This window comes from Ursus maritimus, unplaced genomic scaffold, assembly GCF_017311325.1.
Source record: "Ursus maritimus isolate PB19 unplaced genomic scaffold, ASM1731132v1 scaffold_16, whole genome shotgun sequence".
Taxonomy (NCBI): Eukaryota; Metazoa; Chordata; class Mammalia; order Carnivora; family Ursidae; genus Ursus; species Ursus maritimus.
Window position 1 is genome coordinate 8,361,216 of NW_024424008.1, and position 16,968 is coordinate 8,378,183.

Consider the following 16,968-nt stretch of genomic DNA (forward strand, 5'->3'; position numbering starts at 1 on the left):
TCGGGTTATGCAAACAAGGACTGCCAGAGGATGCCTACCCTGGGAGGAGGTTGGTGCACTCAACCTCTGAGATGACCTGCCTTCTTTTTTTTTTAAAACCTATTTATTTTTTTAGAGAGAGAGAGAGCGAGTGCGCACGTGGGGGGGGGGGGCAGAGAGCGAGGGAGAGAGAATTCTAAGCAGACTCCCAGCAGAGCAGGGAGCCTGGCCCGGGGCTTGATCCCATGACCCTGAGATCATGACCTGAGCCAAAACCAGGAGTCGGACACCCAACAAACTGCACCACCCAGGCGCTCCTGAGATCACCTGCTTCTAAGGTTCTCTGGTTATTCATAACGAGCCAGTGCTTATGGAGAGCCCTGTTCCAGGCACGATGCTAAGTAAGCCCTTTATATCCCGTATTACATAGATGAAACTGGCACAGATACGGGCCTCCTGGAGGTTGGGGCAGCCATCAGTGCAAGGTGATCTCTGGCTTGGCCCTCCTTTTTCCAGGGCCCCCACCCACTGTTAACGTTCAGGTGTGTAGTGTATTTGCTTCCAGGCTTTTCTCCTTGCATATATATACATAGATGATAGATAGATAGATAGATAGATAGATGGATGGATGAAAGAAAGAGAAAGAAAGAAAGAAAGAAAGAAAGAAAGAAAGAAAGAAAGAAAGAAAGAAAGAAAGAAAGAAAAGAGTGTATATTTCATGATTTCATGATGTGGCAATGGTGCAGTTTGTATGCTTCTTGCCGCTTTCAGTTAGTACCACACTGAACTTTTCTCCGTGGCACTTTAAAGAGCTCCGTAAGTGCATGATTCCCACAGCCTCGCGGTCAGTTCCCACCGTGGCGAAGAAGGTGGTATGAATGTCCTCGTCCTCCTCTGCCGCTGCTGTCCCCTGGACTGGAAGGCACCCCCTGTCCTGCACAGTGGAATAGATGTGGATAGATATCCTGACCCCGCAGTCCCCTGTGGGCACAAGTCCTGTCACCGCGAGACCTCGAGCCCAGTCCTTAACTTCTCTGTGTCCATCTCCTCTTGTGTAAAGCAGGGTAATAATAGGGCCCACCTAGGAGGCCTGTCTTCAGGTTAAAATAAATACCTGTTAGCTGCACTTAGGAACCCCTTGAGAGAGATTAGCTCCTGTTTGCTCTCTTAACTTCCTCAGGCACCGCAGGTCACTGACGGAGGGGAGGATTTGACCCCAGCCTCATCACCTTCATCTTGAGGAAGTGAGCAAGTTATGACTCCTCACTGAGCCTTGGTTTCCCCCCGAGTTGCTATGAGGATCTGATGAGAGTAAGCCCACAAGCGTTTTGTAAACTGTGAAGTGCTGAGTGATGCCACTTATTGTCCGTATCAGGAGAGCAAGGCCGCAACTCCAGAAGCCTGCGGTGCTCGGAGCAGGAGGGGAGTCATCAGATCTGGGGTATTAGGACAGCTTCCTGGAAGTGGTAGTCCTGGTCCTGGGGCTTTGGGACAGTAGAGTCTAGGCCTGTCTCTGGCTGACTTTCAGCTGGGAATCCTGTTGCACGTGTGTGTGCACGCACACGCTGGTGACTGTGGCTGCACTGGTATTAGGACTGGTCACTAGTTGTTGATACAGAGCAGCGAGGCTTGGAAGTTGAGGCTGCCTCTGGTCAGCCCAAGGTAGAGACCACTTCTGCCAGTGTGACCCAGACCCAGTGACAGCCCCCTGGAGGCTGGGGTGGAGGGAATGTTGATCAGAGCATGTTCACTGTCCCTGGGCATCTCCACCACCTGAGACTTACCCAGTATGATGGGAGGGGCTTCCCTGGGCTCTGGGTTGGGCCAGGGTACCCAGAGCTTACTTTACAGCCAGAGTGACTTACTGATGGATTGAACTTGCTCCTCTCCTGGGGTGTCTCCTGGGTCTTGGAATAGGGTAGGGGTAGGGGAGGTGGGGGCCACAATGCCTCCGAGCAGGTTGGGCCCCTTTGGACAAGATTTAGTGGAAGAGCCCCAAGGGCCCAGTTCTAGCCTTAGCTGACTGCCTGCTGCCCTGGGGGTCTCGAGATACTTTCCTCTCTGAGCCTCAGTGCCTATACGTAAAATGAGAAGGAATGGACCTTTCTGTGGCTCCCTCCTTTATAAGGAAGGCCTGAACATGGGCATTCTAAGCTTGCTGTGCACATTCATAACACTGAAACTTACTGTCATTCATTCACTGATTCACAAATATGTACTGGGCACTTACTGTGGGTCAGACTGTTCTAGGCATGGATACTGAAGTCTGCAAACTCCGTAAAGGGGAGGGATCACCTCTGCCTTGTTCGGGCAGCATCCACACCTAGACCAGAGGTCAGATTAGTAGGTTAGTAGGAGCTGATAACACCTCAAGCTTTCCTCGGCCTTTGGTGGTTTGAGTATAATTTCTGGCACCATTGTAAGTAGGGAAGATTGCCTCTTTTGTCTGCTAGGATTTTGAGAGCCCCCAGGATTATATCTACAGCTCAGGCAGGCCCTGCTCCCTCCTCCCTGCCTCTCAGCTCCCTGGGGCTCTGGCCTGAGGCTGGCCTGGCCTTTCCCAGGGTGCCTGGCCCACAGCCCAGTGAGTCATCTTCCGCTCTAGAGGCAGGACACCCCATCCCACCCCAAGCACACAAATGGAGCCCACCCCCTCCCTCTCCCCCAGCTTGTGCCTGGGTCCGAGAGAGGGAGGGAGCAGGAGGGTCTGGAAACAGACACTGGATAACTTCCTTTCCCACGATCCCTCACCCCAGCCTCCCTGCATGCCGGAGAACTGGGTGGAGAACTGGGTGGAGGCGAGGGAAGGGAACCCTCCTTTGCAGAGTATCTACTGTGCTACAGGTGTTCACCCTCATTTTCCAAGTGGGGAAACTGAGGCCGAAAGGAAGGGATGTTTGCAACAGCTGGAAGGTGGCCGTATTGGGCCCACACTATATGGGCCCAAATCTCTATGCTGTGTTCTATGCTAAGTGAGGTTTAGACGTTTTGAATGGGAGAGTTTCTGGAGTTGGGAGGGGAGGGCTCTGGGAGATGAGCTCACACACAGGTTCTGAGCTAGGACTGGGACCATAGGCCAAACCACTATTGTGGGCAGAAGCGTGCACAGGGTTGGGTGGGTGCGTTTCCTGGGAGCTACGGTTGCCAGATTTAACAAATCCTACTAAGGCTTCATCAGATTCCAAATGGTATCCTTGCCCCCCAGCCCTGGCCTCCGAGGGTGGGCCATCCTGCCCACTCAGTCTCTGCCTGAAAAGTAGAAATGACAGTCCCAGCCCCTTGGGTCCTGGAGATGAGGAAATTCAGAGCTTATTAGCTGGTCAGGAGGTGTTTTTCACATCTGTTGGGGTCTGTCTATCCACCTACCCCCTACCCGCCACCTCCTGCTTCCGGCCATTATCCTTGATGTTAAGAAACTCTTCCTTCCCAAGCTGGAAGGTCCAGCTGTATCTTCTTGAGATTAAGCGGGGATGGGGGAGGGCAGAGAAGAAGAAAGGGAAAAAACCCACTTGAAAAAAAGACCGGTTAAATTCAAACCACATGCACCGCAGCCCCTGCCATGCAGGCCTCTGCTGCCATCTGTGGGCGTCTGCCGGAACTGCGTGTGCATTTCTCACTAAAGCCAGAAGGCTGGCTCCTGGCGCCGGAAATCTAGGAGGATGGTCAAGCTGTCCACTGGCTGTCTCAGGCGTGACCTCACTTACACACCTTCAGGGAGCATGGTGAGGAATTTAGAGTCCACCTGAACCCTCCCCTTCGTTCCCCATTTGTCTACGGAGGAGGGAACAATCCCAGAGTGGGGAGCGACTCTGCTAAGTCACGGAGCAGGTCAGTCATTTGACACGTATGTATTGTGTCTCCTGGTCAGGGACACAGCCATGAACACAGAGAAGCCTGGTCTCTGCTTTTATGGACCTTATGGGGAGGAAGCTGTGGACACAGACCTTCCTCTTGTTTCCATCTCTCCTATTAATGCCAGTCATCCAAGGAAGAGAATACAGCCCATCACCATCTATTTCAAGGAGTCCTGGGTTTGGCTTTGATTCATTAATGTGCTCTGTGACCCTGGGGAAGTCACTCGCCTCTCTGACATCCTGATGACTTGTGGTCAAATCCCAGTTTTGCCCTGTCCAACTTCTTGACCTCAGGCACATTGCTTCAGTTCTTGGAGCCCTTCTTTAGGCATTTCTGGAATGGAGGTAATAGTTACACATAACTTAGAGGATTGGTGTGAGGCTTAAATGAGACAATACATGAGAAACAGCACCTCACCCGACATGAGCTGGTAGTAAAAGTCAGACCCCACCAAGGGTCTGGGGAGTGCAAGTCCCTCCCGGAGGCCCAGGAGGGGGTCAGGAGTGCAGTGGGTGAGGCGTTTCTTCTGGGTTGAGAGGTGGCCAGCACGGTTCATCGGCCAGAAATTGGGCCCGAGCCCCCAGCACAGGGAGTGAGAGCTGCCAGCTTGAACCTCCTGTCAGCCAGCAGGGGTCAGTTTCTAGAAGGTGAGATTTTCTAGTGCTGCCGAGGTGGGGGGTCCCAGCCGAACTCCTCTGGGCCAATCGATGAAATCCGGGTCTGCACCGAAATCATCCCCTTGCTTCCTTTCTCCCTTTAGGACATGCAGGACCCTGGGTTCTTAGCTCAGTTCTGCCACTTCCTGGCTTCACCTGGCTTCGTTACCTCTCCAGTCCTCAGTTTCCCCAGCTAGGTAGTTCTCACTCCGTCTCTCATGCAATTGCATCTGGATGGTGACTGGGCTGGAGTCACCTTGAAGGCATCCTCACTCGTAGACCTGGCAATCCGTGCTGGCATTTGGGTGGGACCTTATCTGGGCGGTCAGCGGGAATATCCTACTCGTGGTCTCTGCATGTGACCCGGGCTTGCACACAATGCAGCAGCCTGGCTCCAGGAACAAGGGACCCAAGAGAGCAAGGTGGAAGCGCATGGCATTTTTATGGCCAAGCTTTGGAAGCAAAAGCATCCTTTTTGCTGTCTTCCATTCATCAAGGCAGTCACAGAGGTCACCCAGTTGCAAGGGGGAGGGGACATAAACCTCATCGGGCTACGGAAGAGTGTCAGTACCACACTGGTGGTACTGAGAATATTGTGGCACGGAGAATACTGTGGTAGCTGTCTTTGAAAAGCGCCAGCTGCCACACCTCCCTGGGGTAGCCCTGCGGATGAGACAGCCGTGTAGAGTGCTAGGCTCGTGCCCGGCACACGGTGAGTGCTCAGGAAACAACAGCTATGGCTGCTTTTGGTTATTAACGAAGTGGCCTTCGCTGTTCACTTCTGCCACGGAACCACATGGACCATCTCCCACCAATGGGCTTGAGGTCACGTGGTCACGGACCACTGACAGAGGGATACACGGGCACGTGGGCGAGTCCACCCAGATGGGACACACGTCGTGTCACTCAGTCCCACCTCCAGGTGCACACAATCCCACCCACGCAGGGCAGCGGCCTTCCTGTGGCAGGAAGGCCCTGAGGCTCTTTGGCCCTAGAGCTCTCCTTCCCATTCCCCAGCACACTCCCCAGAATTCTGGGGCCTACCCTGAGCAGCCAGTCTCAGGGGAGCCCTGTGGTTTGGACACTGCCTGGGAACTCTGGAGCCTTGAGAGGCTCCTCCTTCCGGAAGAGAGGGTCTGTCTATAGGGGATAGGCCATGACCTGGGAAGGCAGGACAAAGGGACAGACGATGGGAAGAAGAGGGAAGGGGTCTCAGACAAGAGCAGATGGAGAGACTGAAGCCCCAAGAGGGGAAGTGGCTTTTTGAAGGTCACATCGCCACTAAGTGGTAGAGCCAGGATGTGAGCCCAGGCAGTGGCTGCAGAGCCCGCCCTCTTCATTTCTCTGCCAAGAAGTCCCCCTCTTGGAACGTTGGTCTCATTGAGAAGAACGTTGTCTTCTCATCGAAGACAGCAAGAAGCTCCTCACTGAGGAGCGCAGCACCATCAGTGAAATGAAGAGCCCATCAGGTTGGGAACGTCCAGCACTGGCTCCATGCTGGTGGGTATCCGTGGGGTCAGGAACGCCGGACAGTCCATCGGGGCCATTAGCCAGGGCTCGGTTCCCAGGGAAGAGGATTCTCCTTGATCCCAGCGTTGCCTGTTGATGGCATTTTGTTTTCCACCAAAACCACCCTGGGTCAGGAGAACCTCTTTATGTCGTCATCTCGGTACCAGTGAGGCCGGAGAGGGGCAGTGCAGACATTTCGTGCACCAGGGAGGCAGTGGGGAGGCCAGGCTGAGTGCCTCAGGCTGAGGGGAGGTGGAGAGGGGCTCTCCTCTCAGACGAGGAGGTGGGTTTCAGAGTATGGGCCCTGCAGGCTGTCACCTCAGCTTCACCCCTTCTCAGGTGACTGCCCTGAGCCTCAGTTTCCTTGTTCGTAAAATAGAGGAGAAACAATAACAGAGCCCTGCATGAAGGGCTACTGTGGGGATTAAAGGAGCCGGAGCTTGGAAAGCAATGGTGGGGTGCTTGACACCCGAACGGGATCCCAGCAGCGTTAGTGATGGTGAGGATTCTAAGATTATGGTGTTCCCAGTCTGGTTTGAGCAGCTCTGGGGTCCGGACCCTCTGTGGCAGATACTTAGAGCTGCGCAGATAGGAAAGGCTGGAGACCACCCCCCCCCCGCCACGGGAGCCCAAGGAGACCCACTGCCCCAGAACCTGAACTGCCTTTGTCATTTCTTTTTTGATCCCTGTCTTCCCATTTAGACTGTGGAGCCCAGCCGGGCACGGACCTCTTTCCTTACCTTTAAATCCCCAGCACAGGGCTCAGTACCTGGTGGGTACTCAAATATTTGTTGAACTAATCGACAAGTGAATCAAATAAAAACTCCAAGAGTTACTCATCCATTGAACCATGTGTCTGCGCATCCGTTCACGTGTTCCTTTGCTCTGTTCACCCATCCATTCATTCGTTCACCTATCATCATCCCATCCTTTCACTTGGTCAGCCCTTACTCATTACCCATCCGTCTGTCCATCCATATGTCCTTTCTCATCACTGGCCCCCAGTTGGTCCAGTACTAGCTGCAGGACCAAGCGGGCCCAAGTGGGCAAGAAGTCTTGTAGGAGGTCTTGGTGGGGCTCATAGCGGGAGGTAAACAGGGTATTAGGCTTCCTTGAGAGAGGGGGAAGGGTCAGCTGACTGAGTGGAGGTAGGGAGAGCTAGGTGTTCCCCAGGACCAGCAGAAGGGTGGTTCCACCCAACTGGGGTGCCCAGCCTGCTTCTCCCACAGTGGGCTGGTGGCTTTGCAGAGCAGAGCGCTTTTGCCCCTCCCTGCCTCTCGTCTTCCCCTGCCGAAGGAGGATGGGAGCTGCTTGGTGGGAGGAGGGTGGCATATGTGTTGTGGTGGGGTGTGGGGTATGGAGGGGAGAGGGGGGCCCTTACCAGCCACCTCATACACTTATAAAAACTATTCTGAGCCAGACCCACTCCAAACAACTGCAGATACCCAAAAGGAAAAGAGATATCAGTGCCTAAAAGGGGAGGTCGGTTCAGCCAAACAACAAAAGAACCAGCCCTGCACAGGGGTGCTCTGGGCATACATGGTGTCTCCAGCCCCCAGCCCAGCTGACCTCACCCTGAGGCGCTCTGATGCCTTGCTGTTGCGGGGGTGATCCCTGGACACCCTGATTCGGCAGCTGTGTGCTCCTGTTCCTTTTCTCAGCTTCCTTTCAGTTCCCCACCCCTCCAGCTCCCCTGTTGCCATGACAACGAGCTTGGATGTAATTAGCCATCTTTAATGAAGCAGCAGCAGCAAGCAGTGCCTTAGCACCAAGCCCTGCCCCCTTCTCCAGGGCAGCGGCCTCCAGTGAACTCTGCCATCTGGGCACCCACATGCCTCTGGATTTCTTCACCTCAGGATGTTGTTCAAACCCTGCCTCCTCCAGGAAGCCCTCCATGAATACCCCCTCCCCCCAGGCAGAGGTGACTCCCTCTGCTGAGTCCTGTATATTGTCTGGGAGCTCCTGGATGCCAGCCAGAGTGGGTTCATCTGTGCAGGGCCTGGTCCTGCTGAAGTGAGTGAGGGATTAGATGCACCGAACTAACAAACCCGAGCTATGCACAGCCTCCCAACTGCTCTGAGGAAATGAGGCCCAGGTCATGTAGCCGGAGGGAGGGTCAGATGCAGGAGGGGCTGAGAGAAAACCAAGTGTGAGTTAAGCAGCTACGGTGATCAAGCAATGGGCCAGAGGTGGGGCGCTCCAGCCACGTGTGGGATTATCTTTGGGACCTGGCTATTTAGATTTGGGCCAGAGGTGGGGCGCTCCAGCCACGTGTGGGATTATCTTTGGGACCTGGCTATTTAGATTTGTCCAGGGGGCGTGTCCATCCTCTGTGCTTAAATCATCACTCGGTCAACTGGTCTGGCTGTTCCAGACCCTCCTCCAACCTGCACAGCCCTGAGAGGAGGAGGAGGTATGGACCCCCGGGGGGGGGGGGGGGGGGTCCATAATCCATCCCATAGGGAGGGTACGAGGCAGATGGACTCACTGAATTTCTTGGTTCAAACTAGAGGTAGAGGAGGCCTTGGGGCCCTCCTGGGGGACCCTTGTTCTGCCTCCCAGGGGCAGAAGAGGCTCGGCCAGAACCTGGGCCCCAGGATGGAAGGTGGTGGCCAGGCAGGCTGTAGGCCTTAAAGGCTCTGTGCTGCCAGTGGAGAGATTGCTGGGCCCCACCCAGAGTTTCAGGTCTGTAGGGTAGTATGTGTGTGTGTGTGTGTGTGTGTGTGTGTGTGTGTGTGGTGAGGGGGTGAGAATGTGCATTTCTAACACATTCCCTGGGGGTACACAGGGCCTGCACTTTGAGAACCATTGTCATGGGGGTACACGGCAAGGGGGCTGGTACAGAGCACACACTCATGCTTTCATTCAACAAGCTGGCTCAGGAGTGCCCCTGGGCCAGGCCCTCATGGGACCCAGGAGAGACAGATGGCTTCACCGGTTGTTTAAGACAGCACGAGCTTAGCAGGCACCGCTCAGGCGTCAGGCTCGGCCCCCTAGTGCAGCCTCACTGCGCTGGGAGCCGCTGCCAGGTGGGGGTCGCACCTGTTTTCTCTTGCTACTTTCTTGGAATTCTCTGTGCCTGTTTTCATTGTTGACTACTTTGGGATTGTCTGTTGGGAAGTTAAAATTTGAGTGTTGGATATTTTGAACTCTCTGAGGAGGCCAGTGCTGCTGGGCCCATGGCCTGCCCCCTCAGGAGAGGGTAAGGAATAATTCCCTTGGATGGGGCTGTGGGGTGATTCACTGGCCGAGGGCTGAACAGGGGAGGTGGCAAGGGGGCAGAACAGCACAGGAGGCTGCAAGGCCAGCAAGGGGTTGATCCTGTGCCATGGGCTGCCAGGGGTGGTTAAAAGGTTTGCCTCCCCGTGATGACTGCTCAGTGTATGGGGAGAAGGGAGGGGGAAGAGTTAGTGAAGTTTTGTTTATCAGCCAGCATCTGTGTGCAGAGTGCTGTGATTTACAAAGGGCCATGGACCCTGCCCTCAGGGAACCTACAGTCTCCTGGGAGGAGACGGCCATCAATCTAGGAATTGTTCAAATGTGTAATTACAAACTATGGTATCTGGTTAAGAAAAACTGAGAATCTTTGAAAGCACGGAGCAGGTGCACCTGGCCTGATCTGAGGATCCGGGAGGGCTTCCCGGAGGTGACATTTGCACTAAGCTTAGTCTTAAAGGAAAAGCAAAAACACTGCTAGGAGAGGGAAAAGGCATGGGCCAAAGCCCTGAGGCAGGAGAGAGCCTGGTCTATTTTAGGAGTTAAAACAGAAGTGGTTGGGGCATATCAAGCAGGGCAAAGAGAGAGGAATGGAGGGGACTGGCTTGGGCGATGGGTCTCCGCTGTGCAGGAAACCCAGGGGAAAGCAGGTTTGGGGGAGGGCATCAGGAGTTTGGTGCTTGTAGAAGCCCTCAGTACACTGAAGAAGCATAAAGTCAGCCAGCGCAGGGACACAGCAGAGGGACCCCCAGTCAGCTGCAGGCTGCATCAGAGCCCCCTGCTGGGAGGTGGGAACTTGTACAAAAACAAAGCTCACCCTGCCCCCACTCCTGATTAAATGGGTCTGGGATGTGCTCTGGCATCACCTGCGATTTGAGGACCAGGTCGTGAGGATCATGCTTGGGAACATTCTGGAGCATCATCTGGTGATGGTGCTGGGGGCTGTAAATGCCTGAGCCCCTCCCCATGGCGGGGTCTGGGGTGGAGAGGGATAGGGCTGGAATCCGCTAGAACTGTCTCAAGTATAGCACACAGGTCAACTGGGTGGGGTGGTAGTAGGCATGACTCAGGATGGGCCCTTTCCTCTATCAGGCCCTACTGCTCCCGGGTCGGGAGAACAGTGTCAGTTTCCAGGGATGTGTATATATATATATATATGCTCATCCCTAAATATGTGTGCCTGTTTGTGCCCGGTTATAGATGTGTGAACCGGAAGCATGTGCCACCGTGCAGCACCGGGTCGGGTTCATGTGTGTCAGGGTTCAGGTCTGTATGGGACTATGTCGATGTTGTGTGCACTTGGCCCTCACCCACACCTGTATACAAATCAGACCAGAGGGCAGCTTTCCATGTATATGGGCCTATTCGGTGTAGATCCGTGCATGCCCCTGTGTGTGCCTGTGCGGCTACAGGTGTGGACAAAAGCTCCATGTCTCCCAGTGGACTCGCCTTTGTCGACGGGTGTGCGCCGACTTCTGTCCTCAGAGGGGGACGGGTCCGCAAGGGGAGGCCGCGGCGTGCTGGAGCGGCGGGGCCCAGGTCGGGCCGCCCTTAGAGTGTTGGGGGAGACCGGGCGGCGCGGAGAGGGCGGGCGGAGCGGGGTAGGGGGGGCCGGGGGCGGGGACTCCCCTCCGCTCCCCTCCCCCGCGCCAGCGGCGCCGATCGCGCCAGCCTCGCCGGGCGCACTCGCTGAGCGGAGGAGGCAACAGCGCCGCCGCCCGGGCCATCGCGATCAGATCGACGCTGGAACTGACACCGCGACCGCCGCCGCGGCCGGGTTGAGCCCCGGGAGGGAGAGACGGTGGGAGAGAGGGGGCCCGCCGTCCCCCGCCGCCCCGGTATCCCCGCCCTGGCGGCGGCCCGGCCGCATGCTTCAGATGGTGAAGACCCTGGCCCAGTTCACCATCGCGCTGGAAGACATGCGCGATCTGGGCCCGGCCACCGCCTCCGGGGAGCCCGCCGGGAGCAGCGGTGCTGACGCTGAGGAGCCTGGGGAGGCCCAGGTACGGGGAGGAGGGAGACGGCCAGGGACCTGGGCCAAGACCTAGAACCCAGTGGACCCGGGCCTGGGGGAGGCATGGGTAGATGCTGGGGCGCAGGACCCAGAACTCGAATCAGGCACACCAGCTGCCTGGCTGTGGGCCTGGGGGCTCAGAGCCTAGGGATGGGGGCAGGGAGACTGAGGGTATGAGCAGCCCTGGCACGGGTGGTGTGACTGGCAGGGCGCTGAGGGTTGGTGCCACCAGAGTGCAAGCTTGGGATGGCAGAAGGGCTGGCAACCTCAACCGGAGCAGGGGGCCTGTACCCTGAGACCCATCTTTGGCAAGGCCTAGTGGTTCGTAGTGCGTGACATGGGTCAGCCTGTAGCCAGAGACTGTCTCCAGAGGTATCCTGGGTTCACAGGCTCCGGAAGGAGAGGTTTTATCAGCCTCTCTCCAGCAGGCCTGCTGCAGTCCCCAGGTGATGTATGTGCTGGGGGGATGGGGCACTGGGAGTAGCCGATTTTGCTCCCGCCTTGCCATTCTCTCCCTGCCACTGGACCTGCTGGGCCTTGGAGGTGTCATGCTGTGGTGGCAATGGTGGTGTCCCTATTCCTGGCTCGGTGCTCTTCCCTTCTAGGGGAAGAGGAGGGGGAGGCTTCCAGGGGCTGTGTCCTTGCCTTTGTGTGTTTCTATGGGCCCGGACTCTGATTGTCCTGCTCTCCTGGGCCCCCGTGGGGGCTCTGGTTCTGTCTTCCTCCCCATGCTGTGGAGTGTGTGTTGCCCACATCTCTGGGCTGAAGGCCCTGGTTCTCAGCTAGGTGACTTGGCTGCATTTCCTTTTGGTCTCTTTGCGGGGTGTCTGGCCTGTACACAGGCTTCCGTGTACTTGTGTCTCTGTCTTCATGCTGTGTGGATAGGGGCTTAAGCTTTGGGTCGTGATGTCCCCATCATACTGGTAGGAGAGGCCCTTTTCCGTCTTGCTGCTGTACCCCTTCAGCCCCCCTCTCTCTCCCACTTCAGCGCCCCCTGTAGTAAAGGTCTGAGGATGGGGCCGTTGAGGGGTGACGGGCCTCTGGGGGAGGCTAGGCCTACAGGGCTGTCCCGCCCAGAGCAGGTGGGCCTGCTAATCTGCTTGACAGCTGCATTGCCTGTCTCCTGCTTCCCTGGCTCCCCCACCCCCACACGCACTCACCCCCGTGTCTGCGCACGTGCAGAAGGGCACTCCATGCAGTGACGGGGAGCTGGCCTTAATTTCCATGCCTCTACCTGACAGCTGAGTGACAGCCCACTGTGCTTTCAAGCAGGAGGAGGCTGGGAAGGCGGGTGTTGCAGCGTCAGACTCCCTGCGTGAGTTACCCCAGCCCTCTGGGCTGGCAGGCCCAGCCCCAGCCCTGCCTCCCTCAGGAGGCCTCCCTGCCTGTGACCCTCACCCCTGGGCCCGGGCAGTGGAAGAGGGAGGGAGGCTGCGCCGCGCAGGGCCGAGCCTGGCCTGGTCCTCCTCCCAGGGAGCTCCCTGTCCCACCGGAGATGGTTGTAGATGAACCATTTTGCTGAGGTGGAGTAGGAATGGACACGGAAGACCCAGCATGTGTGGAGAGAGCCGTCCTGCTTCGCAGCTCCTTGCTTTCACAGGACTGGGAGGAAGGCATTGTTCATTCCGTTTCATTGAGGAGAATGTGGGAACCTAGGGCAGTTAGGTGACTACCCAAGGTCACCCAGCTAGTAAGGGCAGAGCTAGAGACCCTGTGGCCCGTCGCTGGCCAGTCAGTCTGGGTGAGAACTCTGGGTTCTCGGACCCTAAGACTCAGCATGAGGGGGCTAAAGTGACTCGGGTCAGGGCACCTGGGTGGCTCAGTCAGTTAAGCGTCCAACTCTTGGTTTCAGCTCAGGTCATGATCTCAGGGTTGTGGGCTTGAGCCCCACAAAAGGCTCTGTGCTCGGTGGGGAGTCTGCTTGAGATTCTCTCTCACCCTCTCCCTCTGCCCCCTCCCCGCTCTCTCATGCGCTCTTGCTCTCTCTCAAATAAATAAATCTTAAAATAAATAAAGAGACTCGGTCCCCACTCTGCTAGTCACTAGCTGTGTGACCTTGGGCAAGTCAAGTCACCTCCCAGACTTGACTACCTCACCTGTAGAGTGGAGATGATGACATCTGTGAGTGTGTGGCTGAAATGAGGCCATATCTGTGAAGTGCTGAGAGGGCCCTGGGGGCAGGGGAGGATTGGGCATCTGGGCCTTTCTTTGGGAGGCCCTTCTGGCCGTTGACGCTCTCCCAAACTCTCCATCCTAGGGTGGTCCCAACTGGAGTTCCCTCCTACCAGCAGCTGCCCTGGTGTTTTAAAGGCCTTCAGATCACTGAGGATGGATGATCTGACTGTAGCTGGGGGCTCTGAGGCAAAGCCCAGTGTCTTCTCACCCTCAGAGCACGCAGCTGGTGGGAGTGGGGCCAAGTCAGGCTCCTCCCCTCCCTCAAGTAAGAGCTGTTCACAACCCCCACCTGTGAGTTCCTAGCACAGGAGCCTACTTTTCTGAGTGTGTCTCATTGTTGACAGGTTTGGGGACCGACCTGGCCCAGAGTCCCTGAGTCAGAGGGAGGTGGGCACGGGGAGGTGGGCACACTACGGGCAGAGGGGTGAGCAGGGGCGGGATCAGGCAAGCTGAAGAGGCCTCGGGCTCGGGTCTACTCAGCAGACATAGAGCCTGGGCACAGCAGTGACCAAGGCAGCTCCGCTGGTTGAGTCTCAACTCTGAGGGGCTCCAGGGATGGGGACCGGAGGGATGCCACAGACATGGGCACCCATCTCCCGTTGCCACATGCAAAGAACGTACACTCAGACCAGCAGCCTTGATGGCTGGAGCCTGAAACAGGGTCTGGATAGGTGCCCTGGCCGAGCTGAGGCCTGGGAAGGAGAGTGGGGAGGGGAGAATAAGCCCCAGAGATCCTGGGCCCAGAGGAGGCCTTGTTTGGGACCACTCCAGAGACTTAGAGGATATTTGGAGTGGAATCCCTCACCAGGAAGGGAGGCTGTTGGAGCTGGTGCCATCTGGCAGAGGCTTCCTGGAAAAGGAGTGGGCCAGAGGCATAGAAACTGGTGGCAAGGGGCAGTAGGTAAGCTGAGTCCCAGGGAGTCAAATACAGAGGAGGCATCCTCTGTCTGGCTTCTAGCAAAGCCTTCCCACAGAATAGGGCTCACCTGTCGGGGAGGCACGCCCTATCCCTGGAGGTGTGGGTGCAGAGTCTGGGTGACCCCTCAGGGACTCCGTACTGTAGACCATCAGATGCTTAGGATGGAGGCATTGGTTCCTGGGTCTCCTTTTCCCCATCCTTAAAATGGTAAGAAAAACATCTACCTTGCAAGGTGGTCAGGAAGATGAAATAATATGTGCTTAGAACAGTGCTTGGTGGGGAGTGGGACTCAGTTAACCTTTTTTTATTGAGAGAGCGGATATCCAGCCTTGTCTGAGAGTGGGTAAACCCTGCCCTCACCCGGCTGTGTGACCTTTGGCACTGACTTCACCTTTCTGAGCCACCTTTTCTTCATCTGTGGCAGGAGGCCACAGTTTCCATTCTCAGGGATGGTATGAAGCCCAGTCTGGTAGGGTCTGACCCCATAGCACTGAGCCTGAATGAGAAGTTTTCCGAGTTGGCAGCCGGAGTGGGGGGTGGCCTGGAGGCGTCTTCCTTTGCAAAGGTGAGAGGTGATTGATTATTTTGAGTCCTTTTCAGGAGCCCAGTGAGTAACCTCGAGGTAAGCAGGAGATCATCAGCTCTGCCAGCAGTCGTGGGGGTGGTGGCGGAGGAGAAAGGGGCACACTCTGGACATGGGGGCGTTTGAGATGTAGGGGGGAGGGTGCTCCCTGCACAGCATGTGAGCAAGTATCTGGCAGGGTGGAGGTCCATGGTGCTTGGGGTAACAGCCAGCAGCCCTGCGTGGTGGGAATGCAGGCCTTGAAGGCCAGGGAGAGGATGTGGATAGGCTGTCTGGGTCCATGGGACTGCAGGTGGTGGGGTCTGAGTGGAACAAGGCACTACGCACCCTCTGCCTTCTGTCCCCCCAGGACATGCGGAAGCACGTGACCATGACCCTGCTGGACACGGAGCAGTCGTATGTGGAGTCGCTGCGTACCCTGACGCAGGTGAGGCTCGAGGCTGGACCAGGCTGCCAAGTCTAGGGGGCCGTCAGACATGTGGGAACAAACCCATTTCGTGGACGGGACAGAGGCTAGAGAGGAGAGAGGAATGACCCTGGGATACCTCACCCCTCCTTGGAGAACCCTCCCATCATGTGACTACCCCAGAGGAGGAAGCCCCATCCAGGGCGGGAGAGAGCATAGAGGAGACTTAATACGGCCAGGCAGGCCACCCCAGGGCAGGTGCTCCCTCCTTTCACTGTCCTGCCACCTCCCCTGGCAGCCCTGTGCCTGAGCTTAGATCTGTGCCCCTGCCCACTGTACCCCCTTCCATTTTATTTGTTGACTGAGAAAATAATCGTTGCGTGTGGAATCAAATGTTGGACACCTGCTGTGTGCCAGACCCTGTTCCAGGTGTAGGAAGCACCAGGACGAAGAAGAGAGACAAGCCGCTACCACAGGACCTCACAGTCCCACTGGGGACATCGTTGAGTGTATGGTCACTTTCAAAGCATTGAGGGGGCACCTGTGAGGTGTGGGGTCAGGGCATTTTCCCTGGAGGGGGTGCTGGCTTCCTCCCCACCTGTCCTTTCAGCAGCAGGAACAGCAGGTGCAAAGTCAGTTAAGGAGAGGCCAGCACAGAGCGCAAAGCGTTGGTCCTCTGAGGATGCTGGGGGAGCCAGCGGGAGCCACGTGGTAGGGGCCTTGAATATCAGGAAGAAGGTTTGGACCCTACCAGGGGCACTGGAGAGTCAGCGAAGGGCTTTGAGCCGGGGCAGCATGTCATCTGATTCATGCTTCACAAAGTCTGACTGAATACTGGGAAGGTGGGCAGCAGAAGAGAAGGCCGAGGCCACTGAGGGTGGGCGAGCAAGGAGAGGCCAGGACCAGGGGAGAAGCCACAGGAAGGGAGTGTTGGGACAGACATTCAGGAAGGGGACTGGTCAGGCCAGGCGCGGTAGCTGGTTGGCTGTGGGATGAGGCCTGGACTCCTGGTCCGGGTGATGGAAGCACTGTAGGAGCCCCACCTGTGAAAGTTGGGACGAGATGGCCAGATCAGGTTCTGACGTGGAAAGGCCCCCAAGTCAGGATGCGCCACATTCCAGAGAACGTGGATCAGAGCCGAGGTGGGGCCTGGCCGGCACAGTTGAGGACGAATTTAATCAAGCCATCTAGGCGGAGTGAGAGCAAAGAACAGAAGGTAGAGCCCTGGAAACATCCAGAGTGTTCATTCATTTACTCCACAAATCTGCAACGAGCGTCTTCTGGGTGCAGACCGTGTTCTCGGTGAGGGTTCAGCAGTGAGCGTGAGTGATAAGGTCGTGTCTCCTGGAGCTCACAGTCTATGCAGAGACTGGCAGTAACCAGTCAGAGAAACCATACGTGAGGACAATTGCGGGCGCAAAAGTGCACGGAGGGTGTATGTGTAAAAACTCAGTATCGTTCAGCCAGAAAAGGGAGGAAATTCTGACACGTGCCGCAACATGGGTGAACCTCGAGGACATCATGCTAAACCGGAATGAGCCAGTCACAAAAGGATGGATACTGTATGATTGCACTTCCACGGGGTGCCTAGGGTAGCCAAGTTCATAGACACAGATAAGTCGAACGGTGCTTGCCAAGGGCTGGGGGAGGGGAAGT

General features: G+C 56.5%; 1 protein-coding gene across 1 annotated transcript in view; it reads left to right on the top strand.

The window, feature by feature from the left end:
* Positions 1-16,968, top strand: part of ARHGEF17 (Rho guanine nucleotide exchange factor 17) — a 57,279-nt gene that overhangs the window by 23,076 nt on the left and 17,235 nt on the right. Inside the window, exon 2 of the mRNA XM_040630821.1 lies at positions 15,256-15,333. Within this exon, the coding sequence (XP_040486755.1) occupies positions 15,256-15,333 (78 nt within the window). The remainder of the gene's footprint in view (positions 1-15,255; positions 15,334-16,968) is intronic.